General features: G+C 44.6%; 2 protein-coding genes across 2 annotated transcripts; one reads left to right on the top strand and one right to left on the bottom strand.

Moving 5' to 3' along the window:
• Window positions 1–3,981: 3,981 nt before the first annotated feature.
• Window positions 3,982–9,401, top strand: LOC306777501 (integral membrane protein 2A-like). Its single transcript, XM_079268652.1, has 6 exons — window positions 3,982–4,211; window positions 4,617–4,754; window positions 6,160–6,345; window positions 6,441–6,551; window positions 7,765–7,909; window positions 8,171–9,401. Exons 1-6 carry the CDS (start codon window positions 4,140–4,142, stop codon window positions 8,263–8,265), a joined length of 747 nt encoding a protein of 248 aa, XP_079124778.1. The 5' UTR covers window positions 3,982–4,139; the 3' UTR covers window positions 8,266–9,401.
• A 266-nt stretch (window positions 9,402–9,667) lies between these two features.
• Window positions 9,668–17,935, bottom strand: gpr174 (G protein-coupled receptor 174). The gene is made up of 3 exons (XM_079268925.1): window positions 17,860–17,935; window positions 14,084–14,494; window positions 9,668–10,598 (listed from the first exon to the last, which is right to left on the bottom strand). Exons 2-3 carry the CDS (start codon window positions 14,285–14,287, stop codon window positions 9,777–9,779), a joined length of 1,026 nt encoding a protein of 341 aa, XP_079125051.1. The 5' UTR covers window positions 14,288–14,494; window positions 17,860–17,935; the 3' UTR covers window positions 9,668–9,776.
• Between the last annotated feature and the right edge of the window lie 171 nt (window positions 17,936–18,106).

Here is an 18,106-nt window from a genome sequence, read left to right as displayed (position 1 = left end):
ATAAAACAGACGGACAGAATAGCAACATTAGGTCACAAGTTGAGAGAAAAAGCAGACGTTCTTCTTGAATACAGTCATAAAAAACAACGCATATTCCATGTTGCATCATATGTTATTTTAGCCTCAATAAACGACTCCAAGAACTCGAACAAAAGAGTCTTCAAGTCCAAAGTGTTTGTAAAACGAATCGAAAGAGAGAAACTTCTTTGCTTCATTGCTGTTGAACAAGTTGTTAATCAGTTAAAACTATTTTTAGGGCATTTATTGTTTACCAAGGACTCAGCTTACCTTCTGACAAAGCTAAAGTTAGCTTACGGACACATGAGCCTATTGGAGTGAGGAGTAAAAGAGTTAACATGCTAATAAGCTAATATGAAACATGGTTGATACCTTTGAACCACCGCTTGATACAATGTAGCGTAGCCTCATGAGAATGTAACCTGCAATTGTTTTAAATGACCTTTCACCAAAATAACACAACACACATTACAAAAAGCTATGCCAGCAACATTTAGCTAATAACACCAGCTAGGTTAGCATGAACAGATACTTCCCACTCATTGGGTAACCGTGACAGTTATGTTCAACAAATCTCTAAACTCTCGTTTTTGGAAGATATGCTACAGCTTGTGACACAGGAATGACTTTGAATGAAAGTCTAACCATGTTCGTTCAAGCATGACTTGCACAACATACTGCAGCTGCACTACACACTTAAAGCTACATAGCATCTCCTACAAGTAGCAAAGGCCAAGGAACGCTAGTTGCTTGTTAACGTGAGCTAAATTGCAGCAGGTTGATCCAACGTGGCGTCTTTGCTAACTTACACACACACACACACACACACACACACACACACACACACACACACACACACACACACACACACACACACACACACACACTCTCTCTCTCCAACTAAGCAAAACTACAAAAATACATTAAAAAGTAATTTATTTTTGACGATAGTAGATAATGATATATTGCCAAACCGTGTGCCATTATCACTCAGGTGCTAGAAATAGGAATGTCACGCTCCTGCTTTTGGAAGACACACCTGGCTGTTCTTCTTTTTCTTTGCCGGCATTACCATTTCAAAATAAAAGCACCCACCTATAGGCTACAGTGTGAAAGGATCAAAGTAGCACATCCTTCATAAACACTTTGAAAATTAACAAACTCGAATGCAACATATTATACAAATATACTGGACCTTGCCAAAGGTCATTTACAGGTATTAGAGTCTTTAGTAGCTGAGACTTTTAACACACCACCTAATGTTACCTAAAAACTGGCTCATAGCATAGACTGTATAAGGTTGGTAGTCATGAAGAATCTGCATTACAGGCACGAAGATATGAACAAAATCCTCATTCATTGTGAGTACTTCAACATGAAATTGTTACACCTCCCTGAGGTGAGCCAAGCCGAGAGGATGAAGACAGGCAGACAGGCGGTGCTACGGGAGAGTGAAGGTAGCTTTAGAAGCTGATACTCACAGGAAAGACTCGTTTGTCACCCCTGTCTCGAAACCATATGTGACTGCCAAAAGTGTGTGAGTGTGTGTGTGTGTGGCAGGGTCAAGGATCACGAGAGTGTGATGCACGCTGATTTTTTTTGGTGATGGGGGATCTGAATCAGGGTCTTTGAAGGAGCATCACTGCTCTCCACATGTAGGCTATACCCATGAGATCTCATTCTGTTTCCCTCTTATTTTCTCCATCTCACTCTCTTTGACCACTAAATGTTCTCCCACTGAAGGCACATGGTGATTATGGTGGGTCCACATGAAGACATGTCAGTGACGTTATGAAGCATTGAGCAGTGTCTAGCTTTTTGGTTCACAACTCTGTGGCCAGCTGTTACCATAGCAGTTTTTGGGGCCTATATGAGTGTGTGTGTGTGTGTGTGTGTGTGTGTGTGTGTGTGTGTGTGTGTGTGTGTGTGTGTGTGTGTGTGTGTGTGTGTGTGTGTGTGTGTGTGTGTGTGTGTGTGTGTGTGTGTGTAAGTATGACTTGGGAGCAGTGAAAGGGACACAATCATTTGTCACTTGCGGCTTCACATGTCTGGTATTGAAATTGATGACAAATCTATGAGGTGCCGTGTGTGTGTGTGTTCATATTTGTTGGCTCATATGCGGGTGATGTCATGCACAAGAGCTTCTTTTTCTCACACTTTATGAAGCCAGCTATGCCACTGCAGACTTTCACAGTTTGCTGACATTGCAGGCGTGTGCGTGTTTGTGTCTACATGTGCATTGTGTGTGTATTGATCGTTGCTTTCTTTGGCTGCATGCTGCAGACCACAGGGAAAACACTGGCATTCAAACTCCATCATGCACGCCTGCCATCCAACCATTACCACGCCCGCTGCCTTCTGCGTGCACAAAAAAACACGGGGGTCCATATACGGGTTTTTTGCGTAAAGCAACTCTACCCATAGCGCGCTCGTTAGGCAGTTTTGAGACGTAAACTGGATGGACGGCGAGTTTAATCTGCCGTTAATCAGCTCCTCGGAAAACTCACTCAAGCATCAGACACTGCAGATTGCTCTGCCTCTCTCACTGTGTTTTTCCCAGTCATCACTTCACCCCCCCCCCCCCTTGTTAGAACCACTCCATTTCACCCCCCACCTGCCTCCACGCGCCCCCCATCATCCATAGTTTCCCTCTGCGGTCTCCTCCTCTGCTGTGTGTGATGCTGAGAAGCCCTCAGGATTAAACCTAAGTCTTTTGTTTATCATCTCAGCTATTACTGCTAATGCTGTCTCTCTCTCTCTCTCTCTCTCTCTCTCTCTCTCTCTCTCTCTCTCTCTCTCTCTCTCTCGCTCTCTCTCTCTCTCTCTCTCTCTCTCTCTCTCTCTCTCTCTCTCTCTCTCTCTCTCTCTCTCTCTCTCTCTCTCTCTCTCTCTCTCTCTACGTGTGTGTGCGCAAGCTCTCAGATCAAACACAGCGTAAGACGAGCCCATAAACAAGCCTTCAGGACCACTTAGGTTTTTTTCAGGGAGAGTCCGTTATGGGTGCACGGAGGGAGAGGAGGGGGGAGGGGGGGAGTTAGGTACAAAAATCAGCTGCTCTGTTTATGTACCTTTCAGTGGTGATTACCGGTCCAATCTGTCTGTTTAACAGAGGAAATATCATAGCCTCGCTGCAGAGCGCGCGTGTTTTGTGAGACCGCGGTATAGATGCAGAGTTGCAGCGCGTGAGGGGGCTGCTGGAGAGATGCCACAGAGTTGCGTGGAACTAGAGCGCTGGTGCGGCAGCAAGTGTTTATTTACTCATACATACAACCTTAAATGAGTCAGGGAGAGTGAAAGCAGAGGAAGCAGAAGGACCACCGCACTGAAGGATGCGTGTGTCAGACGCACAGCACGCGGCCTTGGCGCTGGCATGTGTTTCCACACGGCGCATGTGAATGGCGTTGCACTGTGCGCGCGTGTCCGCGGGAGTGGGCAGACACACTGGCAGGTAGTGCCCGGCCCGTAGGAGGACTGGGATATATTTACAGAGTCCGTTTACAGAGTGGAATATTCACGGAGGTGAATGGGCTACTTCATACACTCAGGATATTATTTTTCATTACATTACAGCGCGGAATTGAGTCATGTGTGTGTGTGTGTCATGTGCTGTACATAATGTGGCAGGTAACGGGAGACAAGCTGAACTGGAAGTGTAAATAGCTCAAGTCTTGTGGTGTTAGGTTCAGTCTCATGAATGGAGGCTGATTGTTCCTGATGGGGGAGCATTTTCCGTTACACTGAATTATGGGCGGGTTTCACTCGTGGCCACTGGATGGCGCTAAAGCCACACATCATAACCACATAATCATAGAGACAGTAGAGGCAATAAATAAGGCAATGAATGTTATAGTGGTCACCGGCAAAAATAAAATGATTTCCAGGCGTCGGCTGTTTATTTATATCACGTAGCTTGAAGTTTAAAAGTCGTTTTCCCAGCTTCCGTTTCGGATGTCATCTTAATCCCCTCCAGCCACCGGAAGCTCGAGATAAAGCCGAGGTTGCAAAGTGCGTCACAGAGCAGAACAAAACCCCAAACAACGAGCCTGCAGTCCAGCAAGCGACCGTCTTCTCTTCTTCTCTTTTTGCACAAGAAACCCCGAGCGGACGCTTCCGCTACCAGCATGGTGAAGATCGCTTTTAACTCGGCTCTGGCGCAGAAGGCGCTGGGCAAAGAGGAGCCGGCCGATGTGAAGGTGAGCTGTCGTCTGAGCCCGGTGTCCATTTAATTCATTTTTTATTTTAGCCCGTTAGCATGGCCTCCGCTGACCGCAGGCATGTCTGCAGCAGTGACCGCGCACGTCATCTGTGTGTGGTGTATGGGGTCGCTGTGTTTTCACTTGCATTTTCGCACACTCGATATTTAGAGCTTTGCGGTGTTTTTTTTTTTTTTTTCGCAAACTGCACGGAGAGCCATTTTGCACCTGATGCAGCACACAGCGGGACCGCCCATCTACATCAGCTGTTCTGCAGAGGCCGAGCATTCAATGGGGGTTATAGATTGAGCCAAAGATGTGCGTGCTGAATGTTGATACTAAATGCATGCAATAGTATTTACAGATTTGCTGACTCTGTGTATGTGTGTGTGTGTGTGTGTTTAGGACCCTGAGCTGGGCTCTGCTCCAGCGGGCAACGAGGGCTCCACAGGTCGCTGTCTGCTCACCCTGCTGGGCATCGCCTTCATCCTCAGCGGGCTCATTGTCGGGGGGGCATGTCTCTATCGATATTTCACCCCAAAGGTAAATCAATATGTGTGCGTGCTGGCAGGTGCAAGATACGCACACACAATCTGAAAACATCCCTCCAGGTTTAGATTTGCTATATTACTGTAACATTACAACATGCTTGGGAATGTTTAATCTGCATTTCAGTCAGAATGCACCAAGATGGTCATGGGACATATGTACCCATTTATTGTCTTCCAAGTAATTGCAGCAGGTCAGGAAGTGTTGTTTGAGTTTGTGACGTTATTAAAGATGCTTTAGATTGCTCATGGGACTCTCTGGCCTTGGTGGGAAACTATAATGCTGACTCTTCTTCTCTTCTGTCTGCAAAGAAAGTGCAGACTTACATTTTGCTGTGTTGTCAGTGGGAGGGTCTCTCATTCAGTATAGTCTCTCTGTGCCCACAGGGGTTCATTATGCAAATTAAGCTAAGTTAAAAATGGCTTATTAAACTATTCATGCAATGCATGCACTTCTTAATGATAGGAGATGTGTCCCACTTACAGATTGTGATATTAAAGACTTTCTTCTTACCTTAATGGATTGTTTTCAGGGTTCATTCCTCAATCGTCTTGTTGTTCAAGTTTCCGAACCGCAACAATTTTTATATTTTTCTTAAACATCATATCTGATAGAATTTGTCCCTTGAATTTGATCCAGATTATTATTGTACTGAGGATGAACACAACCGTCCACGACATTGTCTCTCTCAGCTCATGCGTTTGGTTTGGTCTCCACAGATCTAAGTTGGGTTGTTTGACTTGAACATCGAGCAAGATTTGTCTTTTTATATGATAAAACAATCAAACACTTAACATACCTTCAAATAGATGCACAGTAACGAAAACAAAAAACTACAGATTTACATAATTCAATGGAATAATGAGGGTATCTTCTGCCCCCTGGTGGTCGAAAGTCATTCAATGAGGCTTTAAGCTGAGTTATTTTCAGACCTAATCCTGCCACTGTACCGTGAGCAAACTGTCCTGCTGCATTGCGTTGTGTCTGTCGGGCTGATGAAGTTTGTTGGCACAACAGACAGGTAGGTAACTGCAGGGAAACCACTGGCTCCCCTGAGCTGCCGTGTAAGACCACGAGGCACTCGTGGTTGCAGAGGCGAAGACCCACCTCACCACGTGTTGAACATAATTACAAATCCCCTGGTGGCAAAGTGGCATGTGTGGTTTTTCTTCCTTTGTATGATTAATTCCTAGAGCCGCCAGTTCATGTTGATTTTCCGAAGGTTGAAATACAAGTTTAGTTAAAGTGAAGAAAGTTTGAACTGTTAAAAAGAAGTCAATTGAATTAGAAATCACAAAATAACAACAAATGTGTAAACCATGAAGTCATGATATTGAATGTGTCTGCGTGTGCATCAAAGTGGATTTAATTGTCTGCTTGCATGTGTTTCCCCCCCCAGAGGCTGTATCACGGTGTGATGCAGTTCAGCGACGTGTCAGCTGGAGCTGGAGGAGGGAGCCAGCCGTACTACCTGCCGCGGGTGGAGGAGGAGGTGGAGATCTCTGACAGCATGGCCATCATCAGCGTCCCACCTCCCCGCTTCAGACCCGGGGACCCCGCTTACATCCTCCATGACTTCAACAGGGTAACGCACTTACAGCACTGCACTTACAGCACTGCAGATGCTGGTTTGCTCCTGCTCATGTGGTTTGAATTATTTCCTGTGTGCCGCGTGAGTAGAAGCTGACGGCATATCTGGACCTGACTCTGAGGACCTGCTTTGTGATTCCTCTGAACACCTCGGTGGTGCTCATCCCTCAGGACCTCATCGACCTCTTCTCGCAGCTGATTGTGAGTAGTGATCCGCTCGGGATGCGGCGGCCGGTAGAGGAGACCGGGCTTGGATGATGGAGGGAAAAACTATACGCTGGCACAGCACTCTCACTCAAGCTGACGCATAAGCCCGAATATTAAGGGCTACATATTACCTGTGGAAATCCAGGGCTTTATAAAAATTCCAGAGATTGTCTGTGCTTTAATCCCGTCCAAATCTGTCATTTGTAAAGTCAAAAATTTCCAGCGCGCATCATCTTCCCCTTACTCAGACATTCTGTGTTACTAACACTGCATGAGTAACCTCCAGGGGAATTCAGTACTCGCATATCTTGATCTCTTTTATTGTAGTTACATATGTGATTTGAAAAATAGTAGAACTCTAAATGAGTCTATTGAGAGCTGCAGGGATGTTGTATTTTTGTCGGCCAACCCCAGAAGTTAGCGCCACAAAGGTTCCCTTGACAAAATAACAATCCGATTTTTTGGGGGATTTTGAAGTATTGCAGAAAATAAGCTCCTTTGGAAACACAAGTTTCTGAAACGTACATGTTTTTGTTCAAAGAGATAATCTTCATCAATGAATACTACTTTTATTATTTTTGGAGAATGAATGAAATCAGCAGAAGGAAAAAGGTGGCGTATAAACAAACTACACCAAGGTTTTATTGACTTTACTTTTAAATGTATTAAGCTTGTGTTAACCACAGGCTTTATTTTAGGCATCTAACCAAAAGCCCATTGATTTGAGACGAGGGAACCGAAAGTGCAAAAATGCTGAGTCATTTTTGCGTTTTTTATTTTTTTACTCATTCCTGCAGCACTCTACAGTGGAAGACTTTGCATGTGTTTTCTTTGCTGAATCATCAAGTTAAAAAGTCTTCAGACACGCCCTGAGGCTACTTTGGCACTGGAACATGGTCAGCAACACCATGTTTGAGATCAGACTGCACGTAGGCAACAGCTTTCACTGAGTCCTCCACCATGGCATGTTATGCAGCATTTGGTGTTGGGTGGGTGGTGGAGCAATCAGCAAATTTCACTATCCGATGTGGAAGTGTTTCATAGACTGCAGAAGTTTGACGATGATTAATTAATTCTTATAATAAAGTCCTTCCCACTCTGTTGGTGTCCCACTTGGCTGCAGTCCTGTTCACTGAGCTGCTTCTCTCCTCAGGAAGACCAGAAGTGGTTCGTGTCGTGATTCCTTCTTTTCTTTTTGTTGTTCCAGTCCGGATCTTACCGCAGCTACTTGGTGCACGAGGACCTGGTGGTGACGGAGCGTATCGACGACATCAAGACTCTGGGCTTCTACATTCACCGACTGTGTGACGGGAAGGAAACCTACAGGATGCAGCGCCGCTCCAGCCTCCTAGGTCTGGACGCACCGCACAGCTAAAACTGGCATTTTGTCCCGTTTGTTGAGCTTCATTCACACATTGTGAAAGCACCAGCCTGTGAAGAACGCTGCTATAGGAGGGGGGAGGGGGGGGCTGTAAATATACACGTCTGTGCTGGTTTGACCAATACCAGCCAAAGCCAACAGAATAAGACTGCATGTACTGATTTCTTAGGGAGATCAGTTGGAAACAAGACTGATATTGATATTCAGTGCTGACGTCTCTGTTTTCTGCCAGGTGGAGGCATCCAGAAGCGCTCTGCGGACGATTGCTTCACCATCCGCCACTTTGAGAACAAGTTTGTGACGGAGACCAGGATCTGCAAGGCTTGATGGGAAGGCGAGTGCATCGGTCAGGGAGAGGGAGAGAGAGAGAAAACAGCTTTCAGCAGAAAGTGACTTTTGTATAAAACCCTTAACCCCCTCGCTTTAAACCCCAGTGATAAGTGAATTTAAGTTCCAGCATTATATAGCCTAACCCCCCCCCCCCCTGAACCTGTATAAGTCATAGCTCTCTCGCTCAAGTATTCACTAGTTAGTCTTGTACTAATAACCAGCGTCAGCCTGCTAACTGACTACATACTAAGTTTCATTTCGTTTGTTTCCGTTCCGTTGCCGTAGCTTCCTGCTGAATTATCTTGTCGTCGTTACCTGCCTCGTGAAACTGAGAAGTCGTTCATATCAGACCTGTCCCGTGTGTCCAGCCTACTGTTCCCACTCTTAACGGGGGGTTTTCTAGATCAGCAAGACATACTTTAATGTTACAGTGGGATATAGCACAAGCCACCCAGGAAATGTAAGGTGCGGTACAGTTGCGGTGCACGTGCAGCGCGGTTGTCCGTTGTGGTCAACAGGGCTCTCAGTCACCCTTTTTTGTAGATATTTCCCAGAGTGCCTCGCTGCTCCCAGAGGCCTCTGCTGTCCTGCTGTGTGATGATTTGTTTTAATGTAATAGATGGTGAGTCCAGCACCCTTATACGACGTGTGTTTGTGTAGAAACCTCATTTGTGACACTACTGGGACGCTAAAAGGGAAGTTTCACCAAAATTTGAAATCACTTTTTTAAAAATACTCTTATTTATGAATCTGAGCTGCTGCTTAGTATAGGTGGCTCCAAGTTTTTGCAGAATATATTTATAATTGTCACGGGAACAATACGTTTGTAAAGAATCCTTGAATCTGCATTGAAAAGCCCTTAAGGAAAAGCTTGAAAGTATGAAATGAAAATGAAATGAAAATGGCCCTTGGCCAAAAAAAACGTCAAGTGGTGTCTCACTCGATGCCTGCACAGAAAGACAATCAGACAGGAAGTGTGTGTGTGTGTGTGTGTGTGTGTGTGTGTGTGTTTGTAAAAATGTGTCTCTGTCTAACAAGTACTAGACGATTAGATAAAAAACAATGTTGTGTGCAGCTACTGAAACAAATTCACTTTGTCGCTGAATAAAGTTACATTTCTTTACCTACTGAAAGTTGTGTCTGTCTGTTTATTATTACGGCGGCAGTGACCGCAGCACCAACACGTCCCAGCTCATCATGAAGGTAGCTCTAGAGGGACAGTGTGGCTGCTTCAGGGGGTCTGCCTGTATTCTGTGTTTCCTGATGCTTAGAAATGTTGGCACTGATCACAAGGACATCCTTCATAACAGGAACAGCTCACTCTTCACCGGGGTCGTACACATTTAGAAAGAACAGACCTTTTTATTGAAATATAAATAGAAAAAAATGTTTGCGGTGGCATGTAAATGATATGTCCCTCGTTTTAAGGAGCGCAAAGTCTTCGTGTCAGAGTTTAGTGGTTGAGACCAACTGCTGGCCCTTCAACAAGAGAGCAGACCGACGGCAGTCTAGTCGTCCTCGGTGTCCTCTCCCCCGGTCATACAGGACAGACGCCTGCTGAACGCCATGCTCTCTGGTATCTCTGGCTTGCTCAGTCGCCTGCAGAATTCATCGGTTGTGAAATAGTACATGAGCGGGTCCAGGCTGCAGTTAAGGCTGGCCAGGCAGAGGGTGACGGGGTGACTTCGGAGGATCAGGTCCCTGAGGGTGCAGCTGCTCAGAGCGTTGGCTTTGACCAGGAAGTCCAGGGGCATGGTGACGTGGTAAGGAGCGAAGCACACCAAGAAGACCAAAGCACAGCTCAGCACCATCCTCAACGCCCTCCGCTTCTCCCCTCGGTCGGGAATGGCGCCCGCCGTCGAATCCCGGAGGCTCCCGGCGGTCAGACAGGTGCAGGCCAACACCAGGATGAGGGGGATGATGAAGCCTAGCAGCTCCGCCAGGATCAGGAGGACCCAGGCCCCTGGGACGCTGACGGCCCTCATGGGCAGCTCTGAGAAGCACACCAAGCTGTCGGTCTCCGGGGTGATGAGACTCGAGTTGGGGTCGGGGACACTGCGGGGGTTCCTCAGCAGAGGGAAGGGCAGGCAGCACAGGCAGACGAGCAGCCAGCCGAGGGCACACACTAGCAAGTCTCCCTTCCGCCTGGATGAGTTGTACCTGAGCGGGCGCTTGATGAGCTCACAGCGGCGCACGCTGACGCACACCAGGAAGAAGATGGAGGCGTACATGTTGACATACTTCAGATAGAAGCACATCATGCAGAGAGGGTGGCCAAAGGGCCAGGTGTTGTTCAGGTAATAGTAGATCCGCAGAGGCAGGGAGAGCACCTGAGGAGAGAGAAGAGCGGAGAGTTAGTCCAGATGGTTGGAGACGGTCTCGGATGAGCACATGATTTTAGCGTCGACTGAGCTTTGGAATGCATTTTTTACAAGGCCCTTGTGGTTTGAACTGTACAAAACAAGCAACTTTGCGTTATAACAATTTACATTTTTCCATCATTTAATCGATGAAACAATATAAGCAGTCAATAAAACACTTTATTGTAGTTGTATGCATTTTAAAATGTCTATTTCGTGTATTTTTCAGCACTTATAACTAACCTAATATAATCCTTATCCTAACTGGCGTAAACATCCACAACATAACACGGTTGTATTAAATGTATCTTAAATTAATTATAACCCTCTATTTATTTTATTCATCAAAGAAGTTCTTATGATAATTGTGTATATCGAATTTATTCATTTAATATTAATTCCTCCACAAATACTATTTTACTTTCCATGACAACTGAGCAAGTTCCTTCCGCCAATGAAGTCGATGAGATGTGGCTGAAAGCTCTGCCAGAAACATAGTATGTGGAGCTTATTTAAGAAGTCTTGATTTGTACACCTACTATATGAACAGTCGGTGGATGTTTTAACACACGTAGAAAAGATGAGTTTGTGTACTTGTTCATACTTCATTAAATACAATCACAGCTGTATTGTACTGAGTTGTCAATCATTCATTGTCTATTTATGCACCAGTTATGGATGTCATTGGTGAGAGGTTGTAATTGTTCACAAATACATCAAACACTGAAAATGTCATTTTCTACATTGTAGTGTGTTACAAACTGTGGAAGTATAATCAGAGATGGGCAGTGTTTCTATTACTTGTCTTTGAAATACATATTTCAATTGCTTTGAGTATTTTGTAATTTGTGTTTGATAGGGCCGATGAAAAATCGAATGTAATTTGTAACAAAATACTTTAGAGTGGAGTAATCTTGTATTTAAAATACTCAAAATACTTTCTCCACCAATCAAAAAACAGTTCACGAGTTCAGTCTTCAGATCTTCCAGTTCAATGGATTGTCTGTCAAGGTAAATATTTTATCTGAGTGTGACAGATGTCAACAAGCTTAATGTATAATTCATGTCTGGGTCTGGCTACACAGCCTATTGTATATACATGGTGATGGTTATGATATCAAGCTAGCGATTTATGCTGACATGCTAATGAAGCTAGCATGCTGTCTACATACATGGTAGTTATAATATCAAGCTAGCGATGTATGCTAACATGCTAATGACACTAGCATGCTGTCTATATACATGGTGATGGTTATGATATCAAGCTAGCGATTTATGCTGACATGCTAATGAAGCTAGCATGCTGTCTACATACATGGTAGTTATAATATCAAGCTAGCGATGTATGCTAACATGCTAATGACACTAGCATGCTGTCTATATACATGGTGATGGTTATAATATCAAGCTAGCGATTTATGCTAACATGCTAATGACGCTAGCATGCTGTCTATATACATGGTGAAGTGATGTTTATAATATCAAGCTAGCAATTGATGCTAACATGCTAATGACGCTAGCATGCTGTCTAGGCTAGTGCATAGCCAGTGTTTAGCAAGTTAACTTATCAGTTGAGTAGCTAGCTATATAGGAAGAGGGAGATTGGGAGCTTGTATGTTCATGATAACCTTATCAAGAGACGTCTGACCATCTAATCTTGCACTGAATTACAAGTTATGCCAGTGGCGGGCCGTGCATTGTATGCCTGGGCCTTCACTGCTGTCCTGCAGCTGAAATACCACCTTATAAACACATGATGGCGCCACATCTATTAGTTTTTAAGGATGTAACTATATACGTCTTCGTATTAACCCGTTTAGTACGAGGCTTACAATACGTTTGAATCATACTAGAGCACTTGGAAAATGCAGAAGTTTAAATTGAGGAAATTATAATGTTCTCTACACTCATGTAGGACAGTGGTTCTCAGATGGTCTGGCTGTGGGATCCACCGTCATTCCTTAATGACAAGCCGCAACCCACTGAAATTGTTTTAGGATTTTACTTTCACAACTGGAACATAGAACGTACTGCTCTGCAATGTCTTTCTTCGTCTCAGCCCCGTGTCATGGTGTGTGGTACATCTCACTCAGTCAGAATGCTCATATATGATTGGCTGAGCTGCATCACCTGATGTGATTCACTACCCGACTAAGCCTCTGCTGTTAAGTTTTGTTTCACGATAGTCACGTGCTCGCCCGCTGACCAATCACAGCACACTCTGCACCTCGCGGCAGAGCTGCACATGGAAACTGAGCTGCACGTAATGCTGACGTAGCTATAGGCCGGCTAGCAGGTGCTGACACGTCAAAGAATACGCCCAACATGTCAAACTAAAGATCTGATTGTTTGAACACTATGACAATCAACAATATCGTCCCCGTTCACTTAAAGTGCACATGGATGCACCTGAGACTCTGCAGGCCTCGGGCCTCTGTTCTTAGAGACACAGAGGTGAAATCTGATTGGATAAAAGCTCTACTTAAAACAAGCTGCACTGGAAGCAGAGCAACTTAGGAAGACAGTAGCTGTGCAATGAGAAAATAAGATAATGGGGAAAATATTTTTATAAATTACAATATATTAAATTATAAAATAGACATAACTTTGTGATTCTGTTTAGGCCAGCAGAGAAGGCCTTGCAGGCCCTGACGGCCCACCACTGAGTTATGCTGTATCTTCTCAATGTGGATGTCATAATGCCATTTCAATTACTGGCAGATAATATTGTTCACAGTTAGCCAGGCTATGACAGTAGTAGTAGTAGTAAAAAAACATTAAATATCCAATTTATTTTATTTAAAAGGCATATTATGAAAGTATTCTTAGTTTTATTATTTCATACATTTTACAGTTGGCCAGGTGGACAACATGTCTCAGCAAGATGATGTTCAAGAAGGACCATCAACAAGCACAGATGTGCTTAGTTACACTGACATTCTGTGACTGTTCTTCCTTTCTGTGGGCTTCACTAGAGCTTTGTGTACATTATAGCCCAAACCTGAATGCTCTGCTATACCAAATTGTGAGAAAACGGAAAATCCAGAAAAAAGTATTTCCTATATTTTAAATACAATATGTATTGTATTTAGTTACATTTTCTGGCACCAGTATTTTGTATTTTATTTTGATACATTTACTTGAGGGGTATTTTGTATTTTGTATCAAAATACATTTTGATGTATCTTTGCCCATCTCTGAGTATAATGTACTACTTCTAAATGCGTATTACGGGGGTTGAAGTAAAGTTATATCAGTTAAACGGTTTATTGAAACAAACCGTAATGAAAACAAACATGAGTTTTGTCGCCCTAGTATTCACGCAGAGGAGAATATATCAGGAAATATCAGTGATAAAAAATATTTTTTGAGTCAAATTACATGAAATAAGACTGACAGATACATAAATATACATATGATAAATTAGATGAAGGAAGGACGATAAGGATTTTTACCTGCAGCAGGTCGGCCACAGCCAGGTTCATCATGAACACCACAGCCTTCTTGGTTTCTCTGACGTAAACCTTGAACACCCAGAGAGCCAGCACATTACCCAGCAGGCCCGGCGCTAAGATCACACTGTACACCACTGCGTACACATGGTGCTGGTACGACCGGAGGTCTTCATCGCTTTCACAGCTGTGGTTGGCAAAGTTCATCTTAAGCCGAGGGCTGTTTTGCCCGTTAGCTGGGCAGACAAGCCGCCTTGTGAACCAACGGGATGCTTGAATCAGCGAAGCTGCTTGTAGTCCGGTGATGGGTGCGTTTGAGCGGCCGTGCTGTCCATCATGGAAGCTGAAGTGTGTGTCCGGCGGGGACAAACTGTCGACGTTTCAGACCGCGTTCAATCCGAGGAACATGGTATCCTGGTTGAGGAGAAACGGGAGCGTCAACAGGATGGTATTGGTGTGACTGTAATTCTATTTCTGACAGAAGCATGTTGTACAGATAACTGTCACGTTTCACTGTACACACACACACACACACACACACACACACACACATGCAAACATGCTCACACGCTCACACCTACAGCTACAGAGCACGGCTTCAGCCATGTGTTTAGTTTCTTTTGCATTTAGGATTATGCAAACCCACAGAGAAGTTGAAGCTGCAGTCTCCCACGTAGTGTTCACTGTTTCGCTTCTCCACCTGCATGGCAGCCAACAATAAGCCAGTGTGAACCGCCTCGGAGCAAGGCATCAGTTAAACTGGCGTGGTTAGCAAGTCATACCAGGCTCGGGGGGGCCTGGTATGAACTTCAGATATTGATTTGAACTTGAAATGGAAACACAGTAATGTCTGGAACTGAGCCTGCAGCTTGGAGGTGTCATCCACCCACTGCTGAAAACATAACGCCATGGGCTTCCTTACTTTTTGCTTCAGCCCATATATACTGTTAAAGAATATACATGTGGGCTGTGACCGTTCGTCCTTGTTTTGTACAGTTTTGTCTCTTTTTATTATCTGATTTGGCTCGGACTAAACTGATCCTACAGCTAATTATGGAACAGGAAAAAGGGAAATTGTGTTCTTAACATAGTTAGTAAAGTAAGTTACTGTTTTTAGCATTGCAAGTGGAAGGACACTGATTTTGCTATGTTTACACTGAGCGTCCACACTACGCCGGGGTTTTCGAGCACCAAAGACGGGGGAGTTCGAAAACGCTCCTGAGGACGGATAAGTTTGAAAACTCCGGGGTTGCGGACTAGTATGGACAGTCGGAAACGCATAAGTTTAGAAACGATGACGCCCACACCCGCGTTCGCTACTTGATCACAACGTGTCCGTCCCTGATTCGTCAAGCTCCTATCTCGTGACCCTTTCCCGGAAAATCACAAACAACAGCCTTGATTACCGATCAACTACCAGGTTAATTCAACATGGACAACTGATTACAGGTGCTGCTGACCTTGCTGTCTTTACTATCAGCTATTGTTCAGTTAAAGTCTGCAGTTTTTTGCGGAGGAAGCAGCTGTTACTGGAGTGGTTAGTGAGCGGCGTGTGCAGCGGCGTTATCAGACCTACGAAGCAGACGTCTGAAGTCACGGTAAACGGCTTTGAGGAGGACGGATACAAACAGAGGACTTTCCTTTTCTTATCAATGCTTATTTTGTTCTGCACAACTAATGTGGAGTCCACACAGAAACTATAAAGGAACAAAACATTGATTGCTCTCCGGTAGGACAGATAGTTAAGCCACCAGAGTGAGAACAAACGAAACGGAGGAAACGAGTGAGAGACGTGTGTTGACCTCATTTATGCACCCATAATCTAGGAAACCAGTACGTGTAAGTGTTCATTTTACAGTAAATATGAGGTGAGAGAGAGAGAGAGAGAGCAAGACCCGCAGCGTTTTAACTAAGTCTGAAAAATAAAACTTATAAAACTTTTCACAAAATGTCTTTTTGATTTCAGGAAGATTTTTAGAGGAAGATCTTAAGTATCAAACACAACCTTTCATTATTAAAGACGACTATTTACTCTGTCGTATCGTTTTTAACTTAGCAGCCAATCTACTTCTTGTTTACACCGGCACCCGCATGCCCAGTGTACGTGAAGAGTCACGTGAAATTTGTTTTCACGGCGATGAAACGCTGTGTGGACGGAGATCGTTTTTGTTTTGAAACTTAAAACGTAATAGTGTGGATGTAGTCTGAGTACATCGCTGCAGCAATTCTGTTTTTGGCAAGATAGTTTGACATGTCTTACAGAACGACTAAGTGCCAATTGTCTGCACAGATTAAAGCCTTACAGTCCAATGGTGTCGAGCCAATTACGGGTTGTCTTTCAAGCACACAATATAGAGGTTGTCGTTGCAGACACCTGGAGACCTGCACTCCACTGAGTGCACCTTTCCAGTTATTTAAGCCTTTATTAACCGTCTGACACGCTCCGTCCTCTTTGCAAGCTTAGTATACGGATCCTTCTCTTAAGTAAAAGTACCAGTACATCACTGTAAAAATACAAATGTCCTGCTTTAAAAATGTTCCGAACTAAAAGCACAGAAATGCTTTCAGCAAAATACATTCAGAATATTGAAGTCAACGTCGTTCCGTCACGGTGCTCCAGCTTATTCCCCCGTGTCTATTGTGTCCCCCTATCCCCTGTGTTTCCAGCTGTCCCCTGTCTGTCTGTGTATGTGTATATGTGTGTGTTGGGGTGGGCGTGTCTTGCCTCCTGCCAGTCTCCCGGCTCCCTCCTTATTACGACTCACTCGCCTCACCTGTCCAGCTGCCTCCCATCAACTCCTCAACTCCACAGAGCATCTACTCCAGTTCTCCGTACTCTCGCTGCCAGTCCCAGCTAGTGTGACAGTTTATGTTTCAGGCCTCAGCAGTTGTCTGTGTTTCCTTGTGTTGCTTCAGAGCCTGACATTAACTCTTATTTTCCCAGGAAAAACACAAGTAAAGTAAAATGCCCTCACAATTGAACTTCCTGAGGAGGACGTTAACGAGCAGAGGAACTTTGGATCAGTAAAAGAGGGGATTAAAAAAAAAAGAGATTCCACAGCACTTTGGCAGCCTTTTATCCTCCTTCAGAGCACTGAGAAAGATCTCCCAGTGGAACCTCAGCCCCCAGTCATACGTTTAGCCTTACTGACCTTTGACCTCTGTGTGACCGTTTCAGTGTGATTCTTCTCTTTAATGTATCTCTTTGCACGTACGGTATGCTTCTTTCAGTGGCTGTCTATATGATCTTAAATTGCTGTTTTTTCGTTTCCTCTTTGCAGCTTGCGGCAGTGGTATAACGTGCACCTTATGTGATCTCCAGCAACTACACATCATCTTACTGCGACAGAAACATCATCATCATCGTACGTCTTTGGATCTCGCTCATATTAGAGTTACGTTTTGAAAAAAAGCTACACCCCCTTCCTTCAGCAGGGGGTGTAGATCTTGCCAATGGAAATATATTATTTCCGCTTTTTCCGCTCAGACACGATATCTCGCCTCGTGCACCAGCACCCGGATCCCTCCACGTGTGCCGTGCCAACACACAAAACAAGTCATGGTCTCCATCCCACATACAGATGGAGGAACACCAGGACGCCGACCCACAGACACACACTCCCACCCTCGACATAACAGACATTCCTCATGTTGGAGAAACATGCGAGATCCCCCATGAGGCATGACTCCACTCTGAAGGCATCCAGCTGTTACAGGCTCTCACACAAAGGCTCAACCGCAAGTCTTTTTTTGAAAGGAATCAACAATAAACATCTCACCTCTGTCTCCAAGCTTGAGGCTGCGTCGCATCAGAAAGCAGGAGGGTGAAGCATCAGCCGACAACCCATGCCACCCCACCCTCCCCCCTTCTCCCTCTGTAACACTCTTCACTCTTCACCCCGTCCCGCCCTCTCTGTTTTCTCGCTTCGGTATCCAGTTTCTAATGTCTTTTTCTTATCAGAAGTAATTTCCTGTGTTGATTTCTCACCGCGTTCTCTCTGTGTTTCTCCCTCTCTGTGTCTGTTG

Source organism: Melanostigma gelatinosum (genome assembly GCF_949748355.1).
Source record: "Melanostigma gelatinosum genome assembly, chromosome: 5".
Lineage (NCBI taxonomy): Eukaryota > Metazoa > Chordata > Actinopteri > Perciformes > Zoarcidae > Melanostigma > Melanostigma gelatinosum.
The sequence above is the reverse complement of the archived record's forward strand: the minus strand, read 5'-3'. Positions and strand labels throughout refer to the sequence as shown.

Coding starts and splice junctions, on each gene's coding strand:
- LOC306777501 (XM_079268652.1), top strand. CDS start 4,140: ATGGTGAAGATCGCTTTTAACTCGGCTCTGGCGCAGAAGGCGCTGGGC. Junction 4,755..6,159: donor ATCGATATTTCACCCCAAAG/GTAAATCAATAT, acceptor TTCCCCCCCCAG/AGGCTGTATCACGGTGTGAT. Junction 7,910..8,170: donor GCGCCGCTCCAGCCTCCTAG/GTCTGGACGCAC, acceptor GTTTTCTGCCAG/GTGGAGGCATCCAGAAGCGC.
- gpr174 (XM_079268925.1), bottom strand. CDS start 14,287: ATGAACTTTGCCAACCACAGCTGTGAAAGCGATGAAGACCTCCGGTCG. Junction 10,599..14,083: donor CTGTGGCCGACCTGCTGCAG/GTAAAAATCCTT, acceptor CTCTCTCCTCAG/GTGCTCTCCCTGCCTCTGCG.